At 43.0% G+C, this 21009-nt stretch overlaps 1 protein-coding gene across 12 annotated transcripts in view; it reads right to left on the bottom strand.

Moving 5' to 3' along the window:
* ATG7 (autophagy related 7) overlaps positions 1-21009 on the bottom strand; it is a 280139-nt gene that overhangs the window by 247930 nt on the left and 11200 nt on the right. For all 12 annotated transcript variants that reach the window (XM_004033619.5, XM_055381004.2, XM_055381007.2 and 9 more), the window contains 2 exons: positions 6077-6246; positions 5516-5570 (listed from right to left, as the gene is read on the bottom strand). In XM_004033619.5, coding sequence (XP_004033667.3) covers positions 5516-5570; positions 6077-6236 — 215 coding nt within the window. In that variant the 5' untranslated portion in view covers positions 6237-6246. The remainder of the gene's footprint in view (positions 1-5515; positions 5571-6076; positions 6247-21009) is intronic.

Raw genomic sequence — 21009 nt, 5'->3', positions numbered from 1 at the left:
TAGTAATGGCAGCACAACTCTATGAATCTACTAAAAACCACTGAATTGTACCACTTTAAACTAAGGGGTGAATTTTATGGTATGTGAATTATATCTCAACATAGCTGCTAAAAAGAATTCAAATTAGAAATTTTCTCCACATACTAAGGCCAACAGTGAACTTGCGATAATGTGTATACTAACCTAGTAAAAATGGATCTCACAAAGGCCGGAAGACTGGACCTGCTTTGGGGACATTACAGCTAGACACTTGGCCTTCACTTCATTCAGTCTCACAGTGATGACTCAGGAAAGTGCTGGGGCTGTGTTGCACCAGTTATTTACACTTGGCCAACAGGCAGGCAGGTGGTCAGAACGGAATAAATCCTCTGGAAGAGCACCTGTGCTCATCATACCTGGAGGAATCTACTTCGCACATAGCTTCACATGCCCACAGGGAACGCTGGGAACCCAGAAAGTCACAGTCAGTTGGGGGTCATGCTTCTTTGTCATCTCCTGACTTCCCTAGCAATCGCAGAGTTTCTGTTTGTAACATCCTCTAACACAGTCCACTGGTGTCTTTCCATCAACCACACCACATGTCATTTTGACAGCCATGCGCTTAGACCGCTTGTAATTCAATTAGGCAGTTATTGAGCAAATAGTACACCCCAGATCTGTGTTGGGTGCTGGTGATACAGCAGAGAATAAGAAAGACACAGCCTCTGCCCCACACACGAGTGTGCCTAAGACTCCTACTTCCTTCACTACCTTTTCAGTTCTTTGAGGGCAAGAATTATGCCTTCTATTTCTCTAATTAGGTCCAACTTGAGGCATAGAAAAGAAAAACATTTTTTTCTTTTTGAGACGGAGTCTCACTCTGTCACCCGGGCTGGAGTGCAGTCGTGCGATCTCGGCTCACTGCAAGCTCCGCCTCCCAGGTTCACGCCTTTCTCCTGCCTCAGCCTCCCGAGTAGCTGGGACTACAGGCGCCTGCCACCACGCCCGGCTAATTTTTTTTTTTTTTTTTTTTTTTTTTTGCATTTTTAGTAGAGACGGGGTTTCACCGTGTTAACCAGGATGGTCTCGATCCCTGACCTCGTCACCCGCCCTCCTCGGCCTCCCAAAGTGCTGGGATTACAGGCGTGAGCCACCGCGCCCGGCCGAAAAGAAAATTTCTTATGAATAAAGACAAATATTCCTCAAGGGAAAGAAACCCACAGAAATGTTCTTCATTCAAATGTTGATCATTTGAGGCCCAGAGAAAGGAAAATTCTTTTTTTTTTTAGAGACGGAGTCTCGCTCTGTCGCCCAGCCCGGAGTGCAGTGGCAGGATCTCGGCTCACTGCAAGCTCCGCCTCCCGGGTTCACGCCATTTTCCTGCCTCAGCCTCCCAAGCAGCTGGGACTACAGGCGCCCGCCACCACGCCCGGCTAATTTTTTGTGTTTTTAGTAGAGACGCGGTTTCACCATGTTAGCCAGGATGGTCTCGATCTCCTGACCTCGTGATCCGCCTGCCTCGGCCTCCCAAAGTGCTGGGATTACAGGCGTGAGCCACCGCGCCCGGCAGAAAATTCTTTTTTTTTCTCAGCTTCACATAGGTATAGAGATTGTCAATCAAAATCTATTTTCCTCCTTGTCAACAGAAACAGAAAGCACACATAACGTTTTAGCTGGGTTCCACGCTTCCCAGTCTTCTTTGCAAGACAAGTGAGGCCACGAGTTCTCCTCAGTAGAATCTTGAGTGGAGTGATGCATGTCCCTTCCTGCCAGGGCCTTTAAGAGACTAGGTGTGTCTCTTCCACCTATTTGCACCTTGGCTGTCTTTCCTCATTAATCTGTTGTTATCTGAAAGTGACAACTGTCTTAATCAGCACACAATGCAAAGTCCACAGGGATCATGAAGCCACAACATGGAAGAAGACTGGACCAGCAGCCCTGGGCTATTTGATGAGCAAGAAATGAATTTCTTAGTGTTTGGGCCCTTACATTTTTGGGTCTGATTCAGCAGGATACCCTAACTCAAGACAGCATATTCCAGTTTAAGACAGTTGGTGCCTGATAAAATACTACTTGACTGACAATTCGTCTAATACAATTCAGAGAACAGGATCCTTAGAGATCCATAAGACTACCAGGGGCACAGAGTAGAAGAGACTTATCCAGTGCTATGCAAAGCTGAGATACTCTTGACATCTATAAGTGAGTACTGGGATTGTTAGCTATTCAACTGTATGTCATTCCTGTCTGTATGCCCAGCACCTAGCACATTCTGTTATCAAGACACAGAGGAAGCAATCAATAAGTTTTCCTGAAATAATGATTACCTCTCCATGCTTATTACAGCACTGAGCACACTATAATGCAAATATTTGCCTTCTACTTCTCTCTCTCATACAGTAGAGGAGCTCTGGAGAACATATTTCATAAGTCTTTGTATTCCTAACACACACACATCTGCACATTGTAGATATTCCTTCTTTGATAAATAAATTCATAAAGACTTTCTCTACCAACCCATGCAGATATACAGCAATCAAAACAAAAATGGGGTAATAATAAAGGAAATAATTTGGAACAAAGAAATCAGGCCTTCTGAGAAGTCCCAAGCACTTTCATTAAACTTCTCAGCCATCCTAATAGGGACTCAGAAAGTGACAGACTTTTAAAACTGGAAAGAACATTAGAAAGCAAGAACCCATTTTAAAGATGAGGAAACAAAAGCTGAGAAAGCTAAAAGAGCTTTATTGAAGTAGCACAGTTAATTAGCCAAAGATTCCAAATCTTCAAACTTCGAATCCAGGGCTATTTTCACACAATGGGGACCACATCTTATTTCTGTTCACTTCCCACTGTCTACCACAGTGCCTTGCACACTGAGGGTATTCAACGGTTAAAGAAAAAATATGATGAGTGAAAATGAGCAATTTGTGTGAAAGTCACAGCTGCAGGATCACAGATTTTCTTATCTCCTTCAACCAAAATTTTTAGATTAATTAAGTTTAAGATGCTCACATTTTGTAGTAAGTTCAAACCTAACTTCTGTGAACTGCATTTTTCTAATTAATTATTCTAAAGAATAAAATTATTAAAACCTTATAAAACAAACAGTCCAGTAGAAGGATAAGGATAGGAGTGAGGTTAGTCTGAGATAAATATGAGGCTCTCCAGATTACACAAAACAGACTGTTGATGCTCCCCCGTACCATCTTCAGACAATTTAATGCTTGTACATTTCCAGTATTTTCCTCATCATATCTTACTGGCTCCAAAATAAGTTAGTTTGCCAAAACAAGAGAGATATTATTAGGATTTTATTTCTTTTGACAGGTAACCACAAGCAGTTTACGATGGAGCAAGAAAGCTCCGAAGGGAACAAGAAACACCAACACATACATTTTTAAAGATACAAATACTAACATCATTGTGGATGTACATCGTGCTTTCAAATTTTGCAACTGGATTGAGATAAAGGGAAAAAAAGTATTGATTTTCTGAGATTAAAAAAAATTCTAGGGACACTTTATTTTAAATATCCTAATAGTTGACCATTGCCACTTTCAAAAGCCAGAAAGACCTATAAGACTTCTTCACCTTCCTAAAATTCCCCATCTTGATACTGCTGAGGTACAATAAAGCAGAAAAAACACTGTAGCCTTTTTCAATTCTCAATAATCTTAAAGGCCCTCATCTTGGTTTCAGCTCCACCCTCTTTCTCAAACTGAATTCTTAAGGACCACAATGACTTAATCAACAAACACAGTGGCCCTCGCATTGACCTCTGTGCTTCTGACACTGTTAGTTTCTCTTTCCCTCCAGAAAGCATTGCCTTCTTTGGTTTCTGTAACACTTTTCTGGTTTTCCTCTGACAACCCCTGTGTCCTTCGCTAGTTCTGTATCATCTTTCACCTCCCTAATTAGAGCCATTCACTGTTTGCGCCTTTTGTTCTTATACTATACAGATGTTCCTCAACTTACCATGTCCTGATAAACTCATTATAAATTGAAAAAAAATCATAAATCAAAACTCTATTTAATACGTCTAACCTGCCAGACACAGCTTAGTCTAGCCTCCCTTAAACGTGCCCAGAACACTTACATTAGCCTAGAGTTGGGCAAAATCATCTTAACACAAAGCCTGTTCCATAATAAAGTGTTGAATATCTCAGGTAATTTATTGAATACTGTACTGAAAGTGAAAAACCGAATGGCTGTATGGGTCCACAAAGTATAATTTCCACTGAATGTGTATCGCTTTCTCACCATCGTAAAGTCAAAAAGTCATTAAACCACCATAAGTTGGAGACTATCTTTATTCTCTTTCTCCTCTACCTGGATGTCTCCCAAATCTAGTCTGATCCTTTCTCCCCGACTCCAGTTCCTCCTGGACATTTCTAGCAGACACTGTCATCTCAAACTCAACATATTCTAAACCAAACTTGTCTCCTCCTAAATTTGTATCCCCCTCCTGGTTTCTCTATTTCTGTAGAAGATAGCAAAATCCCTGTAGCTACTCATACTGGGTTTCAGAAATACATTTATAAATACATTTTTTTCTCTCGCCCCTGCTTTCTAAATTTGGCCAGGTGTGACCCTGGGCAAGCCATTTTTACCTTTCATCCCATGCTTTCCTCATCTGAAAAAAGAGAGAAAAATCACACCTGGTGAGTCTGAAAGAACAGATGTTTATGAAAATGCCTAATTAAGTGCTCAATAAATGTGTCTCTTGGCTGGGTGTGGTGGCTCGATCCTGTAATCCCAGCACTTTGGGAGGCCAAGGCAGGCAAATCACTTGAAGTCAGGAGTTCAAGATCTGCCTGGCAAATATGGTGAAACACTATCTCTACCAAAAAAATACAAAAATTAGCCAGGCATGATGGCGTGAGCTTGTAGTCCCAGCTACTTGGGAGGCTAAGGCACGAGAAAAGCTTGAACTCAGGAGGCAGAGGTTGCAGTGGGCTGAGATTGTACTACTACACTCCAGCCTGGGTGACAGAGTGAGACCCCGTCTCAAAAAAAAAAAAGTGTGTCTCTTCTCTCCAGCAACTCCCCACAGCTCCCAAGCAGATTTTTAAAAATTCTTCAAGGATATATCTATCATATTCCTTTGTATAGCACTATAATGCCTTGCACAGTGGCTTGTATACAGAAGTAGACTAATAAACATTCATTGATCAATGCCCATGGACAATGCCCATGGACTAAAGGAATGAATCAAGAGAGGTATCAAGAAAAGATCACAAAATATTAACTACAATTAAAATCAAGAGGGATATTATCTATGTCTCAATCAATCTAGATGGCACCTGGCGCCTAATTGGCTCTGATAAATAGGTGGTGAAAAATTAACCAGGCAGACCTAAGTATCTAGCACTCATCTCTATGGGAGGTATAAGAGAATCATGACGGGGGCTGACTCTGCTCACCGGGAACTTCCCTAGTCCTCCTGTGGTCCACCTGTGAGGGAGGTAAGCATGCTTATTGCTTGCCAAAAGTGGTATTCTTTACTTCAGATTTTGAACAAATAAATACTCACATGTCAAAAGCACTGAACTCCAATGTTAAGCGAGCTGGCAGCCCAGCAGAGTCACCTGGACAGAAGCATTATCACATTTTCAATGACAAGTCAGAAATAGCAGCGTTCATAACAAAAATGCTTATGAATAGTTTTCTTCTCTTTGTTGAGCCCAAGGCGCCCCATCCAATTTCTGATTATCTATGCTACATAGATAATATACGTATGGATAGATAAATGGCAGAATGTGACAGAGCTCTTGTGAATATGAGACATTTGCCAAGAATATAAAAAAGATTCAATGGAAAAAATATTTCCAATCTCTTCCCACATCAATGCTAAGTAATGGGTATTATTTGGATTAATAATTTGAGTTTCACTACTCCCTTTCTTTTTCCCCACAACAAGAGAAAATAAATGAAAATGAACTGGGATCAAAAAGTCAGGAAGTAAAATAGAAACTAGTGAAGAGCACTGATTATAAAAGACAAGGCTGTCTCTTTCTAAAGGAAAGCTGACACTATACTGGAGGACAGTGAGGATAACAGAAGATGATGGAAAATGAAATTTACAATCACCTACCATTGTAGTAATAACCCTTAATGTCCTTGGGAGCTTCATCCAGCCGATACTCGTTCAGCTTCTTCTGGGTCAACTCATGCCAAAACCCAACATCCAAGGCACTACTAAAGGGGGCAAACTGCAGTTTAGAGAGTCCAGGATCCCCCGTAGCTGCCGCCATTATTTCTTGCCTACCAAAAAACAAAACAGAACACAGCAAAATAACATATCCATGCAAAACCTGGTGAGAAAGAACATTTGTAATAAAGTTTAATTCAAACAAACAAAAAGTAATGAGATGTTTACAGGCTACCTTGAAACACAACTTCTTTTTGGATTGTGGTAAGAAACACATAACATATACTTTACCATCTTGATTATTTTGAGGTATACAGTTAGATGGTATTAAGTATAATCACAATGTTGTGAAACAGATCTCCAGAACTTTTTCATCTTGCAAAACTGGAACTCTATACTCTTTAAACAATAACTCCTCATTTCCTTTCCCCCAGGACCTTGCACCCACCATTCTACTTTCTGTCTATACAGGTTTGACTACTTCATGTAAATGGAAACATACAGTATTTGTGTTTTTGTGACTGGCTTATTTCACTTAAGACACAACTGTGAAAACCATCCTAATTGGCCTGTGTTGTCAAGCTGATTCTCCTCATGACACAGTGATTTTTTTTTTTTAATTGGGGTGGAGTCTCACTCTGTTGCACTGGAGTGCAGTGGCGCAATCTTGGCTCACTACAACCTCCACCTCCCGGGTTCAAGCAATTCTCCTGCCTCAGCCTCCCAAGTAGCTGGGACTACAGGCGCATGCCACCACGCCCAGCTAATTTTTTGTATTTTTGGTAGAGACAGGGTTTCACCAATGACACAGTGATTTTTCTAAGTAACCTTTGTGGCCTTAATGTTTATGCTTCTTCCTTCCTTGAGTCAGTCTGACTGATGCACTACTGTTATTCCTTCTTCGACACAGACACTGTCTCAGAAGTTTTTGCCATCTTGTGTGGTCCTGGAGAACTCTGCAAGTACAAAATCCTAAATCCAGCCACTCAGAAATGCAACAACCCAAACTGTCAGAATTCTGTCTGAGAGCAGTGCTTTAACACCTCTAGCTGAAGCAGATAATGAGGATACGTTTCTCCCCACCTCCCACAGTGCCTAAATTTCTTTGAAATCTCATATTTTATCTTTTCAATGCATGGAAATTTTGTATTTTGTGCCATGATATATATTTTATTATTTCATTTCCCCCTTCAAATCATCTAATAAATTTGACCTTCCTGGCAATCATGCATACGTATACTGTAACTTTCTATAATCCCTCCATACTCTCAGGGGTAACATACCCCAGTTTGAGAATGACAATACTAAAGAAATCTGGCAGCTCCAAAAAGCAAATTGATGAGGTCCCTTCACTTTCCATTCTGTCCAATTACCCCACAACCAGACATACAAGTATTTCTGCAGCAGAACATATGAACAGTCACTGTAAATGGGATACATTTACAGGGTCACGCTCTGCTGCCCAGGCTGCAGTACAGTGGCACAATCTCAGCTCACTGCAACCTCAGCCTCCCAAGCTCAAACAATCCTCCCACCTCAGCCTCCTGAGTGGCTGAGACTACAGGCATGGGCTACCGTGACTGGCTAATTTTTCTGTATTTTCAGTAGAAACCAGGTCTTGTCATGTTACCCAGGCTGGTCTCGAGCTCTTGGATTTGTGATCCTTCCACCCTGGCCTCCCAAAGTGCTGTGATTACAGGCATGAGCCACTGCACCTGGCCAAATGGGATATATTTTTTAAAAACAGCTCATATCTACTCAGGGAGGTTTTGCTTGAGTTTTGTGCCAAGACTATTAAAAAGCTTTCAGTTTTCCAAACTTGTTGGATTTAGAATTAGAGATAAGGAGCTTTGGATTGATAGAAACTGTATAATGAAATACAAAGTTAGTGCTCCTACATAAAAGGTATTCAAATCAAGAAGAATGGGATGAATGTGGGGCAGAGCCCTGGGAAAGACACCATGAAGCAGATGGGCACTGAGTGATGTTGAAAAGGATGGGTAAGGGGTGGGGGAAGATGGGTGGAGGGCAGAAGGAACAAGAAGAGCAGAGGAATACTCGTGGCAGAAATAGGGACACGTGAAACCAGCTGTCCTCATGTGGAGGGTTTGTGCTGTGCAGGAGCAGCACACACAGAGCTGAGCAGGTGACATGGGTGAACACCTATGGAGAAGCCTCAAATGTGAGGCTAACGAATTTCGGAGGGGGAAGCCAGTGGCAGTCCTGCATGGTAAATATGATTCTGCAGTGGGTAAAAGGCTTTGAAAGAGGCAGGCAGGGAAATCAGCTAAAAGCCCAAAAATTTATGAAGACCTGGATTAGAGCAGAGGAGTAAAAGTGAAAAGGAGGGGACCCTTGTTGGGGCTGATTTAAAATAAAAGGTGACCTAACTTGGTATCTTGGTGGACTCAAGAAATGAAAAGAGAGAATAAAGCTCTTGGGGTGTCAAGCCACAAATGGCTAGGAGAATGGCAGCTTGAGTGAAAGAGAACACCCTTGAGAGGCAAAGCAAGTTTCAGAAGAGTAATAATGAAAGACATTTTCAGCTGTGGACAACAGCAGGGCAAAGATAAGCCAAGAAAACTGGACATGGATACTGAGAGAACAGCTAACACAGGTGACAATGATCAGTTCTTAGAAGTTACTCAGAGAAAGAAAAGCCCCACAAAGTCCTAGAGAATGTCCGCAGTTAGGGAGTAAAAAGAAATAGAACCAGTAGGCCAGGCGCGGTGGCTCATGCCTGTAATCCCAGCACTTTAGGAGGCCAAGGCGGGTGGATCACCTTATGTCAGGAGTTTGAGACCAGCCTGACCAAAATGGTGAAACCCCGTCTCTACTAAAAATACAAAATTAGCTGGGTGTGGTGGCACATGCCTGTAATCCCAGCTACTTGGGAGGCTGAGACAGGAGAACTGCAGGAGACAGAGGTTGCAGTGAGCCGAGATTGTGCCATTGCACTCCAGCTTGGGCAACAAGAGCGAAACTCCACCTCAAAAAAAAAAAAAAAAAGAAAAGAAAGAAATAGAACCAGTAAAACAAAGAAAGCTGTAGTTGGAACACCAGGACAGTACATGTATCTACCAACTCTAAGCAGTAAAAAACTTTGAGAAGAGTAATGATGAATGGACACTAGGAATCAAAGAAAATGACTGGTCAATGCCATTGTATTTAATGTTTAAAAGGAGTGCGGTGGTGGCTTTCTAAAATGCAATTTCATTGTAGATTGCTTAAAAGAGAACAGGCTATAAAAGGCAGAATCACCAGACGGGAGTAACTGACTGTGTCCCTAGCAAGTTCCAGTGGGGCAGGTTAGTTTGCCATTGGATTCCTAATGGGTGGTTTGTTGTTTTTCAACAGGCTGAATATGCTTTCCACATTTAAAAAGATGTTTTGGCAACAGAAATCCAATTTTGAATGAATGAAAGACTCACAACGAGGGCTTAAAAAAACTGAAAAGCAAACAGAAGGAATGAGGTGGGAATTATAATAATTATTTTTCTATATAATTGATAAGCTTCATTGATCACAAAAGACAACACATCACTGTCCCTAAAATTCTCCACTGCCTCAGTATGGCTTGCAGCATCACACCCCAGATAGTGCCTGACCAAGCGTTTTCAAACATTCACCATCTTGAGCACATATTTATTTATTTTTTATTTATTTTTTTCTTTGAGACAGAGTCTTGCTCTGTTGCCGAGGCTGGAGTGCAGTGGCACGATCTCAGCTCACTGCAACCTCCACCTCCTTGGTTCAAGCAATTCTCCTGCCTAAGCCTCCTGAGTAGCTGGGACTACAGGTGTGCACCACCATGCCCGGCTAATTTTTGTTTTTCAGTAGAGATGTGGTTTCACTATGTTGGCCAGGCTGGTCTCGAACTCCTGACCATGTGATCTGCCCACCCAGGCCTCCTAAAGTGCTGAGATTACAAGTGTGAGCCACTGCTCCCGGCCTTTGAGCACTCATTAAAAAATGAGGATGCCTGGGTCTCACTCCCACTTCCTGTGGAGGAAAGAAGATTCGATAAGAGAAGGGATAGTGATGGAGGCCAGGAGTCTGGAGTTTGCCTAGTGCCTCAGGTGACGCTGCTGTAGGTTTGGTGCTATTTTGATGCCTAGGTCACTGGCACTTATTTTTGGAGGCCCCACCTCAAAATCACCTCAAATGTATTTGAATGCACCCTCAACTCCTATTAAATATTTTTTGGCTTTTGAAAGAATTTTTATAATTTTGCCCAATGGAAAACAGGTGATTTGGCCAGGCTCAGTGGCTCACGCCTGTAATCCTAGTACTTTGGGAGGCCAAAGCGGGGGATCGCCTGAGGTTAGGAGTTCAGGACCAGCCTAGCCAATATGGTGAAACCCCCATCTCTACTAAAAATAAAAAAAATTAGCCGGGTGTAGTGGAGTGCACCTGTAATCCCAGCTACTTGGGAGGCTGACGCACGAGAATCTCTTGAACCTGGGAGGCAGAGGTTGCAGTTGCACTCCAGCCTGGGCAACAAGAGCAAAACTCCATTTCAAAAAAAAATAAAATAAAAAGAAAACAGGTGATTTGAGGATTTGAGGCACACGTGTAGAAACACTCTCACAGCCTCCTGTTGTTTCCTGGGCCTCTAATCTCTCCCTTTCCCTCTTTTCCTCTACAATGCAGCTAGCATTTTCTTCTACTGTTGGTTTTTGAAGGCTTCCATGCTCAGCCCTCTCCTCAGTCATTCATTTTCTTTCTTTCTTTTTTTTTTTTTTTTTTTGAGACGGAGTCCTGCTCTGTCGCCCAGGCTGGAGTGCAATGGTGCAATTTCAGCTCACGGCAACCTCGGCCTCCCAGGTTCAAGCAATTCTCCTGCCTCAGCCTCCCAAGTAGCTGGGACTACAGGTGTGTGTCACCATGCCCGGCTAATGTTTTTTTTTTTTTTTCTCAATACGGAGTCTTGCTCTGTTGCCCAGGCTGGAGTGCAATGGCATGATCTCGGCTCACTGCAACCTCTGCCTCCTGGGTTCACGTGATTCTCCTGCCTCAGACTCCCAAGTAGCTGGGATTACAGGCGTGAGCCACCACGCCTGGCCCTAATGTTTTGTATTTTTTAGTAGAGACAGGTTTCGCTACATTGGTCAGGCTAGTCTCAAACTCCTGACCTCAAGTGATCCGCCTGCCTTGATGTACCAAAGTGCCGGGATTACAGATGTGAGCCACCCCGCCCGGCCAGTCATTCACTTTCTTTTCTTTTTTTTTTTTTTCTTTTTTTGAGACAGAGTCTCATTCTGTCATCCAGGCTGGAGTGTAGTGGCACGATCTCGGCTCACTGCAACTTTCACCTCCTGGGTTCAAGTGATTCTCCTGCCTCAGCCTCTTGAGTAGCTGGGATTACAGGCATGCACCACCGCACCCGGCTAATTTTTTATATTTTTGGGAGAGACGGGGTTTCACCATGTTAGCCAGGCTGGTCTCAAACTCCTGACCTCAAGCAATCTGCTCGCCTTGGCCTCCTAAAGTGCTGGGATTACAGGCATGAGCCACCGCACCCGGCCAAATCATTCACTTTCTACAACAATTTCTGTCTATATGCCAATGAATCTCAGGACTGTACTTCTAGCTCTAACCTCTAAACATATATTGAAGTGTCCTTTAAAGCCAGGACTTAGATTCCTCAGAATCTCAAATTCAACAAATCCAAAATTCAACATATATTTTCCCTAAATTCTGCCCCTTTCTCTGTATTTCCTAGTTTGCTTAATAGTATCACCTTAATTCAAGGAAGAAACTTCAAAGTCATCTTCAATTTTTCTCTCTCTCAACGCAATAAAGCACTAATTCCACACAAGGAGGCTGGGTGTGGTGGCTCACGCCTGTAATCCTAGCACTTTGGGAGGCCAAGGTGGGCGGATCACCTGAGGTCAAGAGCTCGAGACCAGCCTGACAAACATGGCGAAACCCCATCTCTACGAAAAATACAAAAATTACCCAGGTGTGGTGGTGCACGCCTGTAATCCCAGCTATTTGGGAGGCTGACGCAGGAGAATTGTTTGAACCCGGGAGGCGGAGGTTGCAGTGAGCCAAGATGGAGATCGTGCCACTGCACTCCAGCCTGGGCAACAGAGCGAGACTCTGTCTCCAAAAAAAAAAAAAAGAAAGAAAGAAAGAAAGAAAAAAATAAATTCACACAAGGCTATACAGCTAGGAAAGTAGGGGAACCAGGATTCAGCTTCCAGATTCACGCCACTCTGAAGCCCATGCTCCTCATGCAACTTCATGCTTCCTGTCTAGGTCTGCCTGCCTTCTCTCCATTCCCGCTGCTACGTGCCAGGCTCCATCATCTCACACCTCGGCTCTTGCAGTGATATACTCACGGGTCACTGCCTTTGGCCCATCTCCTCCAAACAAGGTGACAAACTGCCACCAGGAATGATCTGCACAGGTGGCTCCCTTGTTTAAACAAACAAACGAAAGCTTACTGGCCTTACTACACAGAGAATAAGGTGCTGCAGCCTTAGCCTGCTAGTTTCCTGATCTTCTGCATGGCTGATGTTCCTAGGAAACCTTTCCCCTCTCTACCAGGAAAAGTACTTCTCATTTCACAAGGTCCTTATGAAGCTGTCAGTAACAGTCAGTGGATATTAACAGTTCCCTTCTCAATGGTGACAAATGAACACTTCCATTAGGGCATTTACCACCATGAACTGCGCTTGCTGTTTTGATAATACTGTTAAAAACTATTTAAATAACAGCAGTAGTAACCGTCATATTAGTAACTGTTCTTATTAAATGCTCATTCTGTACCAAGCACTACACTAAATAGTTTACATGTTATTCCCTTGACAACCCCAGTAGTAAGATTATGCCTACTTTACTGAAGAGAAAACTGAGACACTGGGAGCTTAAGTAACTTGCCCAGAGTCACACAGGAAGTGGTAGAGCTGAGATGATAACCCGGGTCTGCTAGCTTCAAAGCCCCTATTCTTGTCACTATATTACACTGCCTTGAAGGAAGAAACTTCTTTTCAGGAACTTTCTACTGCCCATCAGCCTCACACATGCTAAAAAAATAACCAATTGTTTCGAAAAACATTCACAAGCTAACCTCCTCTCCAACAGTCAAAACAAAAAGGCCCTGGCCAGAGCCATCATCCAATGTGGAAGGAAATCAACACAGTTGCAGACAGTGGTACAAAAGGATTTCATCTAAAATCCTCTGTGTGACAGATCATCGAGTCCCTACATATGTGTCATCCACAACTTTCTCTTCAAGGACAAATGTAACTTGTTTTCATCATAATTTTGATGACCTGCTAAGGACATCAAGATGGAATTTTACCAGTGCCAGAGAATCACAAAGACAAAAAAGAAAACTCTATTCTACAGCACTTCGGTAGCTGGGTAAAAGTGACTAAGGATGACTACTTAAAAGATAACAGACATGGCCGGGTGAAGTGACTCACGCCTGTAATCCCAGCACTTTGGAGGCTGAGGTGGGTGGATCACTTGGTAAGGAGTTCAAGACCAGCCTGACCAACATGGCGAAACCCCGTCTCTACTAAAAATACAAAAATTAGCCGGGCATGGTGGTGCATGCCTATAATCCCAGCTACTCGGGAGGCTGAGGCAGGAGAACTGCTTGAACCCGGGAGGCAGAGGTTGCAGTGAGCTGAAATTGCACCATTGCACTCCAGCCTGGGCAACAAGGGTAAAACTCCATCTCAAAAAAAGAGAAGATAACAGACATTTTGTATATTAATTGCAGATAGTGGTTCCTGGTGCCTTCAAGGTTGTGCGTCTGAAGCCTAAAATAAAGTCTGCCTACCTGGGGGTGGCTTGTTCATGAGGTTGGCTGGAAGTACCAGGCAGTGACAGCTACCTGGAGGAGAAGAGGAAGGAGAAGGCCAAGATCCACTACCAGAAGTAAAAACAGCCCATGAGGCTGCAGAAACAGGCGGAAGAGAACGTGGAGAAGAAAACTGATAAATACAGAGTTCCTCAAGACCATGGGCTCCTGGTCTGAGCCCAGTAAAGACTGCTTATTCCTCATGCTTGGCCTGGCCTGCCCCTCCTCCATCACCGCGCTGGGATGTGGGGGACCCAGGCGGCAGTCCAGGTGCTGAAGGCAGCCTGGGACTTAGAAAGATGGGAAAGAGGAAAGGGCCTTAGTCACTGCCTTTCTATAAAGTTATTTGAAACAATTCTAGGAGTTGTGCAGACATAATTTGCCTATGACCTAATTGTTCATGAGAGAGTTTTTAAGAACAACTAGTTACTTCTGTTTCAATATTAGCAAAAGTGAGCTGGAACACTAATTGGAGGGGAGCCCTACCCTGTGAATCAGGCATCTATTTCCTACCCGGTCTATACTATAGACTGCAGCTACTAGGATGTGAGAAAACACATGGGGACAATATGAGTTTGCTGTTGTACAAACGTTATTTATAGAAGCAGAGACTGGGAAGATGTGCGATCAAAGGGGTTCCAGGTATTGCCCTTATTCCTTCCCCGTACTTTGTAAACAGAACAAATAAACTACTTTTACGGAGAGAGAAAAAAAAAGGCCCAGTGCAGTGGTCCATGCCCATAATCCTAACTCTTTGTGAGGCTGAGGCAGGAGGATGGCTTGAGCCCAGGAGTTTGAGACCAGCCTGGGCAACATAGTGAGACCCCATTTCTACAAAAAAAGTTTTAAAATTTGCCGGGCATTGCAGGGCGCACCTGTAGTCCCAACAACTCGGGAAGCTGAGGTAGGAAGATAGCTTGAGCCCACCAGGAGATTGAGGCTGCAGTGAGCCATGATTGCACAAAAGTAATTTGCGTAAGAGGCACATCCTTCAAATATTTTCTGACTTATTTGGCCTTAGGGAAATTCTGAACAGAACCCAAGGGCCTATTTCATAAGAGGATATAGTTGATGTTGAGCTGCTGAAACTGTTCCATGACAGGCTGAAAACAGAAAAGTCTTAACAACATCAGCATGATGAGGAATCTTCTGGAAATACCTAAATAGGACAATCTATGGTAAAGGTATCACTTAGGAACATACACGTCTATGTCACATCACTATAGTGCTTAAGCTGAAAGGGAAGATTTAAGAAGTAATGGTCGGAGGGGAATTTGGGGGGAAGTGAGTCATAGATAGAGTTATTCATGTGTCACTAATCTAAATCCAAACATTACCTACTTCCTGAAAAAGTAAGGCTTGCCTGTATAACCCTGGACAGTACAAGTGAAACTTCGGCCTCTGCTTAGCTTAGAAAAATAAAGGATTGTTTCTATCACACTTCAACATTATATTCAGACACAGTCAAGGAAAGAAATTAACATAGGCATCAATGTAAGTGTGTTTCAATTTTATTTCAAACTATTTCAGGATGTGAAACATCCTGAGTTACACAAGATGGGATTGTGTCACTGCCAATTAAACAGGAAAGGTTTTGATAGGGATTCAACACTGCAATGAGCAAGAACTCTAGCGGTGTTAAGAAAGCCTGCAGTAGCCAAGAAGTTCAGTCAAGATTAAACTGAAATAGCAGCGTGTGTGGTTAACCAATACAATCCCCCTGGGGCTGTGTCTACCACCCAAACTTGGTGCAAATTTCAGACTTTAATGAAAATAAAACTCAGTCACACTCAGCACAAGTAGGAGCTCAGAAAATGTCACTGAATGAGTACTTACCAAAAGTTTCTGTCCAAATGGATCTAAATCTTTGATTTTTTAAGATCAAATCCCCACAGGAAATGTGCAGTGGCGGTTGCCTCCCAAGAAAGCTGCTAGGAGGTCAGGAGAGAGGAGTGTGGGGAGACTTATTTTCACTGCTTGACCTTTTTTGCCTCTTAAAGTTTGTATTATGTATATAAAACAACAATACAGAAATAACTAAAATAATTAAAGAAAAAAGTCCTAACCCAATGGCAAGAAGACAAAGAGAGAGATAAAAGACTAGCAGTTCAACTGCTTTGGTTCCAAGAAATCATAGCTGGGAGATCCTTGAAACAAGCACCATGTCTTACTCATCTTTCTTCAGGACGAGCACAGTGCCTGGATCATATTAAGAGCTCAGTAAAGGTTGAAATGAAATAATAGCTCTCTTTTCCCACAAAGGGCCAATGGATGGATGCTATATAGTAAGATAAATTTCAGCCGAGTTTAAAAATTACTAATAGCTTGAATTGTCCAAACAGGAAATAGATCAGAGAGATAATGAGTTCTCCATTAGCAGAAGTGTTCAAGCATATATTGGATGATTATTTGCCACGTAATACTGCACAAAGGATTGCTGTATCAGGCAGTCAGACAAGACCAGGGTCTGGCAAGCTTTTCCTGAAGAAGGCCAGATAGTAAATATTTTAAGGCACTGCAGGCCTCAAACAGTCTGCTGTGTATTTTATTTTTTTACAACCCTTAAAAAAATGCAAAAACCATTCTTAGCTCCTGGACTGCACAAAAAAAGGCCTCGGGCAGGACTTGATCCACAGGCTATAGTTTGCTGACTCCTGGACTAAATGATCTTCCAAACCTGTTATCTTTTGATTCTTTGAAGGTGCCAATAGTGTATTTTGTTTTGAGGAAGAGTGATATTTTTGGCATAATCTTTTTAAAGGGCAGTAAAGATCAGTGAGGGCTGCTGAGGGCGAAGGCCAGATTCTAAGGCCACATCTGCTGGTCTGCAATAGGCACCTTGTAATGCTGCAAATACTTCTTTATGAACTGATAAATACAGTCTACTCAAAACAGTCACACATCTCTCAGCATCATTAAGCCAAGACGAAGCTCATTTGATATTTATTAAGGCTCATAACGTTCTGGAAAGACTGCATCAGCAGCATTCTACATCCTAAGCAGGCATATGACTACACCTCTGATGGTTTCCTTATGCTTTCTCCCAGACCCCTGCTGCTGCCTTCCGACTTTTCTAGTTCTACCCCATGGCCCTGTCACTCCTCACCTCTGACTTGATGCTCCTTAACAGCGGCTCTCAGGGCCCCACGGCCTAGAACCCACAGCCCCTCTGTCTGAAAAGCGTTCCCTGTTCTCCCTCACCTTGCTTCTGTGACTGCCTGGCATTCACAGAGCAGCTCAGAGGTGACCTGCTCAGGAAAGCCTTCTCAGAGGTGCCTCGCCTGTCTTCATTCCCCTCATACTCCTCCCCTGGCAGCTATATTTAATCACTCCTGGCTCTAGGCCACCTAGACATTTGGTATTGTTTTTCAACTCTTTGCTTACCTGTTTGCCTCCACCAAACTTGATTGTAAACTCTACAAATACAGATCCTGGCTCATATTCCTTTCAATGTCCCTAGTCCCTTGTGAGTGGCTCTCAAACATTACTAGGATGAATTTTAGAAACCTTTTATCAGCCAGGCACAGTGGCTCACACCTGCATCCCAGCACTTTGGAAGGCTGAGGCAGGAGGACTGCTTGGGGGCAGGAGTTCATGACCAGCCTGGGCAACATAGCAGAACACCATTTCTAGAAAAAATTAATTTAAAAATAAAATAATAATTAAAAAAAAGGTTGGGTGCGGTGGCTCACACCTGCAATCCCAGCACTTTGGGGGTCTGAGGCAGGAGGATAGCTTGAGCTCAGGAGTTTGAGACCAGCCTGGGCAACATGGGCAACATTCCATCTCTACCAAAAATATTTAAAAAGTTAGCTGGGCATGGCGGTGGCATGCGCCTGTGTTCCCAGCTACTTGGGAGACTCAGGTGGAGGATCGCTTAAGCCTGGGAGATTAAGGCTGCAGTAAGCCAAGATGGCAAGATGGCACCACTGCACTCCAGCCTAGGTGATCGAGCCAGACCTGTCTCAAAAAAAAAAAAAAAAAAAAGAAAGAAAAGAAAGAAAGAAAAGACAAAAAAAAAACCACAAAACAAAAACAAAAACAAGGAACTTTCTATAGATATCCTCCCGAAAAGAAACAAAAGCAAGAAATAACCCAAACTTCTATGACTATGAGAACAAACTCCAGAAGCCAATTACCACAGAATATGGAGTAAGGAATCATGAAGAACATACGACGATATGCCATATAACTTAGGTCTCTAAACCTATTATTGTTTTTTCAGGACTAAGACCTTAGCAGGCAGGAAACATGCATGCACAAATCAGTGCAAATAAAACCTTATGCAACTGCATATGAAAGTAGTCAAGAATAAATGTTTCTTTCTGAAAGCGTTCTGGTAGCTACTAGTGACAATATCTGGTCATTAATATACCATTTTAATGAAGAGATTAAAGTTAACACCAGCAGCAACGTGACAAACAGACACTGTGTGCTATCTGATAGAATGCCATGGAAAGAACACAGCATCTGTGGTGTTTGGATGAAAATACACAACCTGGATCTCATGGGAGGAAACATCAGATAAACCCAAGTTGAAAAACATTCTACAAAATGACCAGGATTATAGTCTTCAGAAGTGCCATGGTCTTAAAAGTCAAAGGGAGACAAGGAGCTGTCCCAGATTGAAAGAGACCACAAAGACGTGACAGCTGGGGACCACGTGTGATCCTGGGATGATGCTCTACTATAAAAGGACATTATTGGGACAAAAACTGAATGGGAGTCTCTGGGAGATGGATAAATAGAAGCTATCTGTCTTATTCTTATAGAATTTCTGTAAGTTTGAAACTGTTCCAAAATAAAATAGTAAGAATAATTTTATCTTACTATTAAGATAAAAGCTGTGTGTCACACACAGCTTTATACTTTGTTCAACAGGCAAAACCAATCAACCTGACAGAAGCTATAATGGTGATTACAGGGTGAGGTGGAGCTACTGACTTGAGAAGGCCACGAGGAAGTCTCCTGGGGAGATGGAAATATTCTGTATCTTGAGCTGGGTGGTGGTTACAAGGCATATACCTATGTAAAAAGCCACAAGCTAAACATTTGCTATCAGTGCACTTTATGTATGTTATCCATGAATAAAGAAGTAAAATAGGGCTGGGTGCAGTGGCTCACACCTGTAATCCCCACACTTTGGGAGGCTGAAGGAGGACTGCTTGAGCCCAGGAGTTCAAGACCAGTCTGGGCAACACGGTGGGCCCCCATCTCTACAAAAAATAAAAAAAATTGCCAGGAGCCTGTAGTCCCAGCTACTTGGGAGGCTGAGGTGGGAGGTGGGAGGATCACTTGAACCCAGGAGGTCGAGTCTGCAGTGAGCCGTGATTGTGCCACTGAACTCCAGCCTGCGTGACAGGGTGAGAATCTGTCACAGGAAGGAATTACAAAAAAAAAAAAAAAGGCCGGGCTTTTTTAAAAAACAAAACAAAAAAAAGGTGGCTCACACCTGTAATCCTAGCACTCTGGGAGGCCGAGGTGGGCAAATCATGAGGTCAGGAGATCAAGACCATCCTGGCTAACACGGTGAAACCCCATCTCTACTGAAAATACAAAAAAAAAATTAGCTGGGCATGGTGGCGGGCGCCTATAGTCCCAGCTACTTGGGAGGCTGAGGCAGGAGAATGGCGTGAACCCAGGAGGTGGAGCTTGCAGTGAGCCAAGATTGCGCACCTGCACTCCAGCCTGGGCGACAGAGCAAGATTCCATCTCAAAAAAAAAAAAAAAAAACGGCCAGGCACAGTGGCTCACACTTGTAATCCTAGCATTTTGGGAGGCCAAAGCAGGATGATCACTTGAGCCCAGACAAGACCAGTCTAGGCAACATAGTAAGATATCATCTCCACAAATAATTTTAAAAAATTATTATGGAGTGGTGGTGCACGCCTGTGATCCCAACTACTCAGGAGGCTGAGACAGGAGGATTGCCTGAGCCCAGGCAATCCAAGCTGCAGTGAGCCATGACTGCACCACTGTATTCCAGCCTGGGCAACAGAGCAAGACCCCGTCTCAAAAAATAAAATAAAATAAAAAAGTAGAACAAAACCCCTATCTTTAAACTATACCAGTCCTACGGAGAGAACCTTCATTTATTCATCCAACAGTTAACAGATGACCTACTTAAATTTAGCTTTGGTAAAAAGCAATTCATTACTCTAAATAAGGAGCCTAAATGAGAAATCATTTCCATAAAGTTTTCTGGCATTTTGTGATTAAAGAAGCTAAGGATGGAAGTATTTTGGCTTGGCTGCTTATAGAATTAATTGAAGCAGGAGTGCTTCCTGGAGTGAGACTGCCCAACCATTCTCCCTCTAGGATTGGACACAGCAAATAATCAAGCCAGTATAGGATTTTTTAAAATGAAGAAGCGTAGGATATTTTTTAATGAAGAAATACAGGATTTTTTAAATGAAGAAGTAATTCACTTTAAAGTGAAGAAGTAATTGTAGAAAATAAAAAACAGAGGGAGAGAAAAAAACAAAAACAAAAAGAACCTGTCTTTAGGGGAAGCTAGACACACAGGCCTCTAGTTTCCATAAACCAGCCTGACAATGCTAAAAATTATCACACTCTGATTTTTCTGTGTTTTAGTTTTTTGTCTGTTTGTTTTAGGAGAGCAGGGGAGTTTTTTTGGTTTGTTTTTCTTTGAGACAGAGTCTCGTTCTGTCGTCCAGGCTGGAGTGCAATGGCATGATCTTGGCTCACTGCAACCTCTGTCTACTGGGTTCAAGCGATTCTCCTGCCTTGGCCTCCCACATAGCTGGGATTACAGGCATGCGCCACCATGCCCAGCTAATATTTGTATTTTTAGCAGGGTTTCGCTTTGTTGGCCAGGCTGGTCTCGAACTCCTGATCCCAGGTGATCCACCTGCCTTGGCCTCCCAAAGTGCTAGGATTACTAGGCGTGAGCCACCATGTCCACCACAAGCAGGAGAGTTTTTAATGGTTCAGGGAAAGGATGCTAAAAGGAGAGGTAATGTAATGCAGTCAGGAATCAGGTCTTTATACAGATGAACCCGAGTGTGGATTCCACCTCCACCCCCTATTGGCTGAG

This window comes from Gorilla gorilla, chromosome 2 (genome assembly GCF_029281585.2).
Source record: "Gorilla gorilla gorilla isolate KB3781 chromosome 2, NHGRI_mGorGor1-v2.1_pri, whole genome shotgun sequence".
NCBI lineage: Eukaryota > Metazoa > Chordata > Mammalia > Primates > Hominidae > Gorilla > Gorilla gorilla.
The sequence above is the reverse complement of the archived record's forward strand: the minus strand, read 5'-3'. Positions and strand labels throughout refer to the sequence as shown.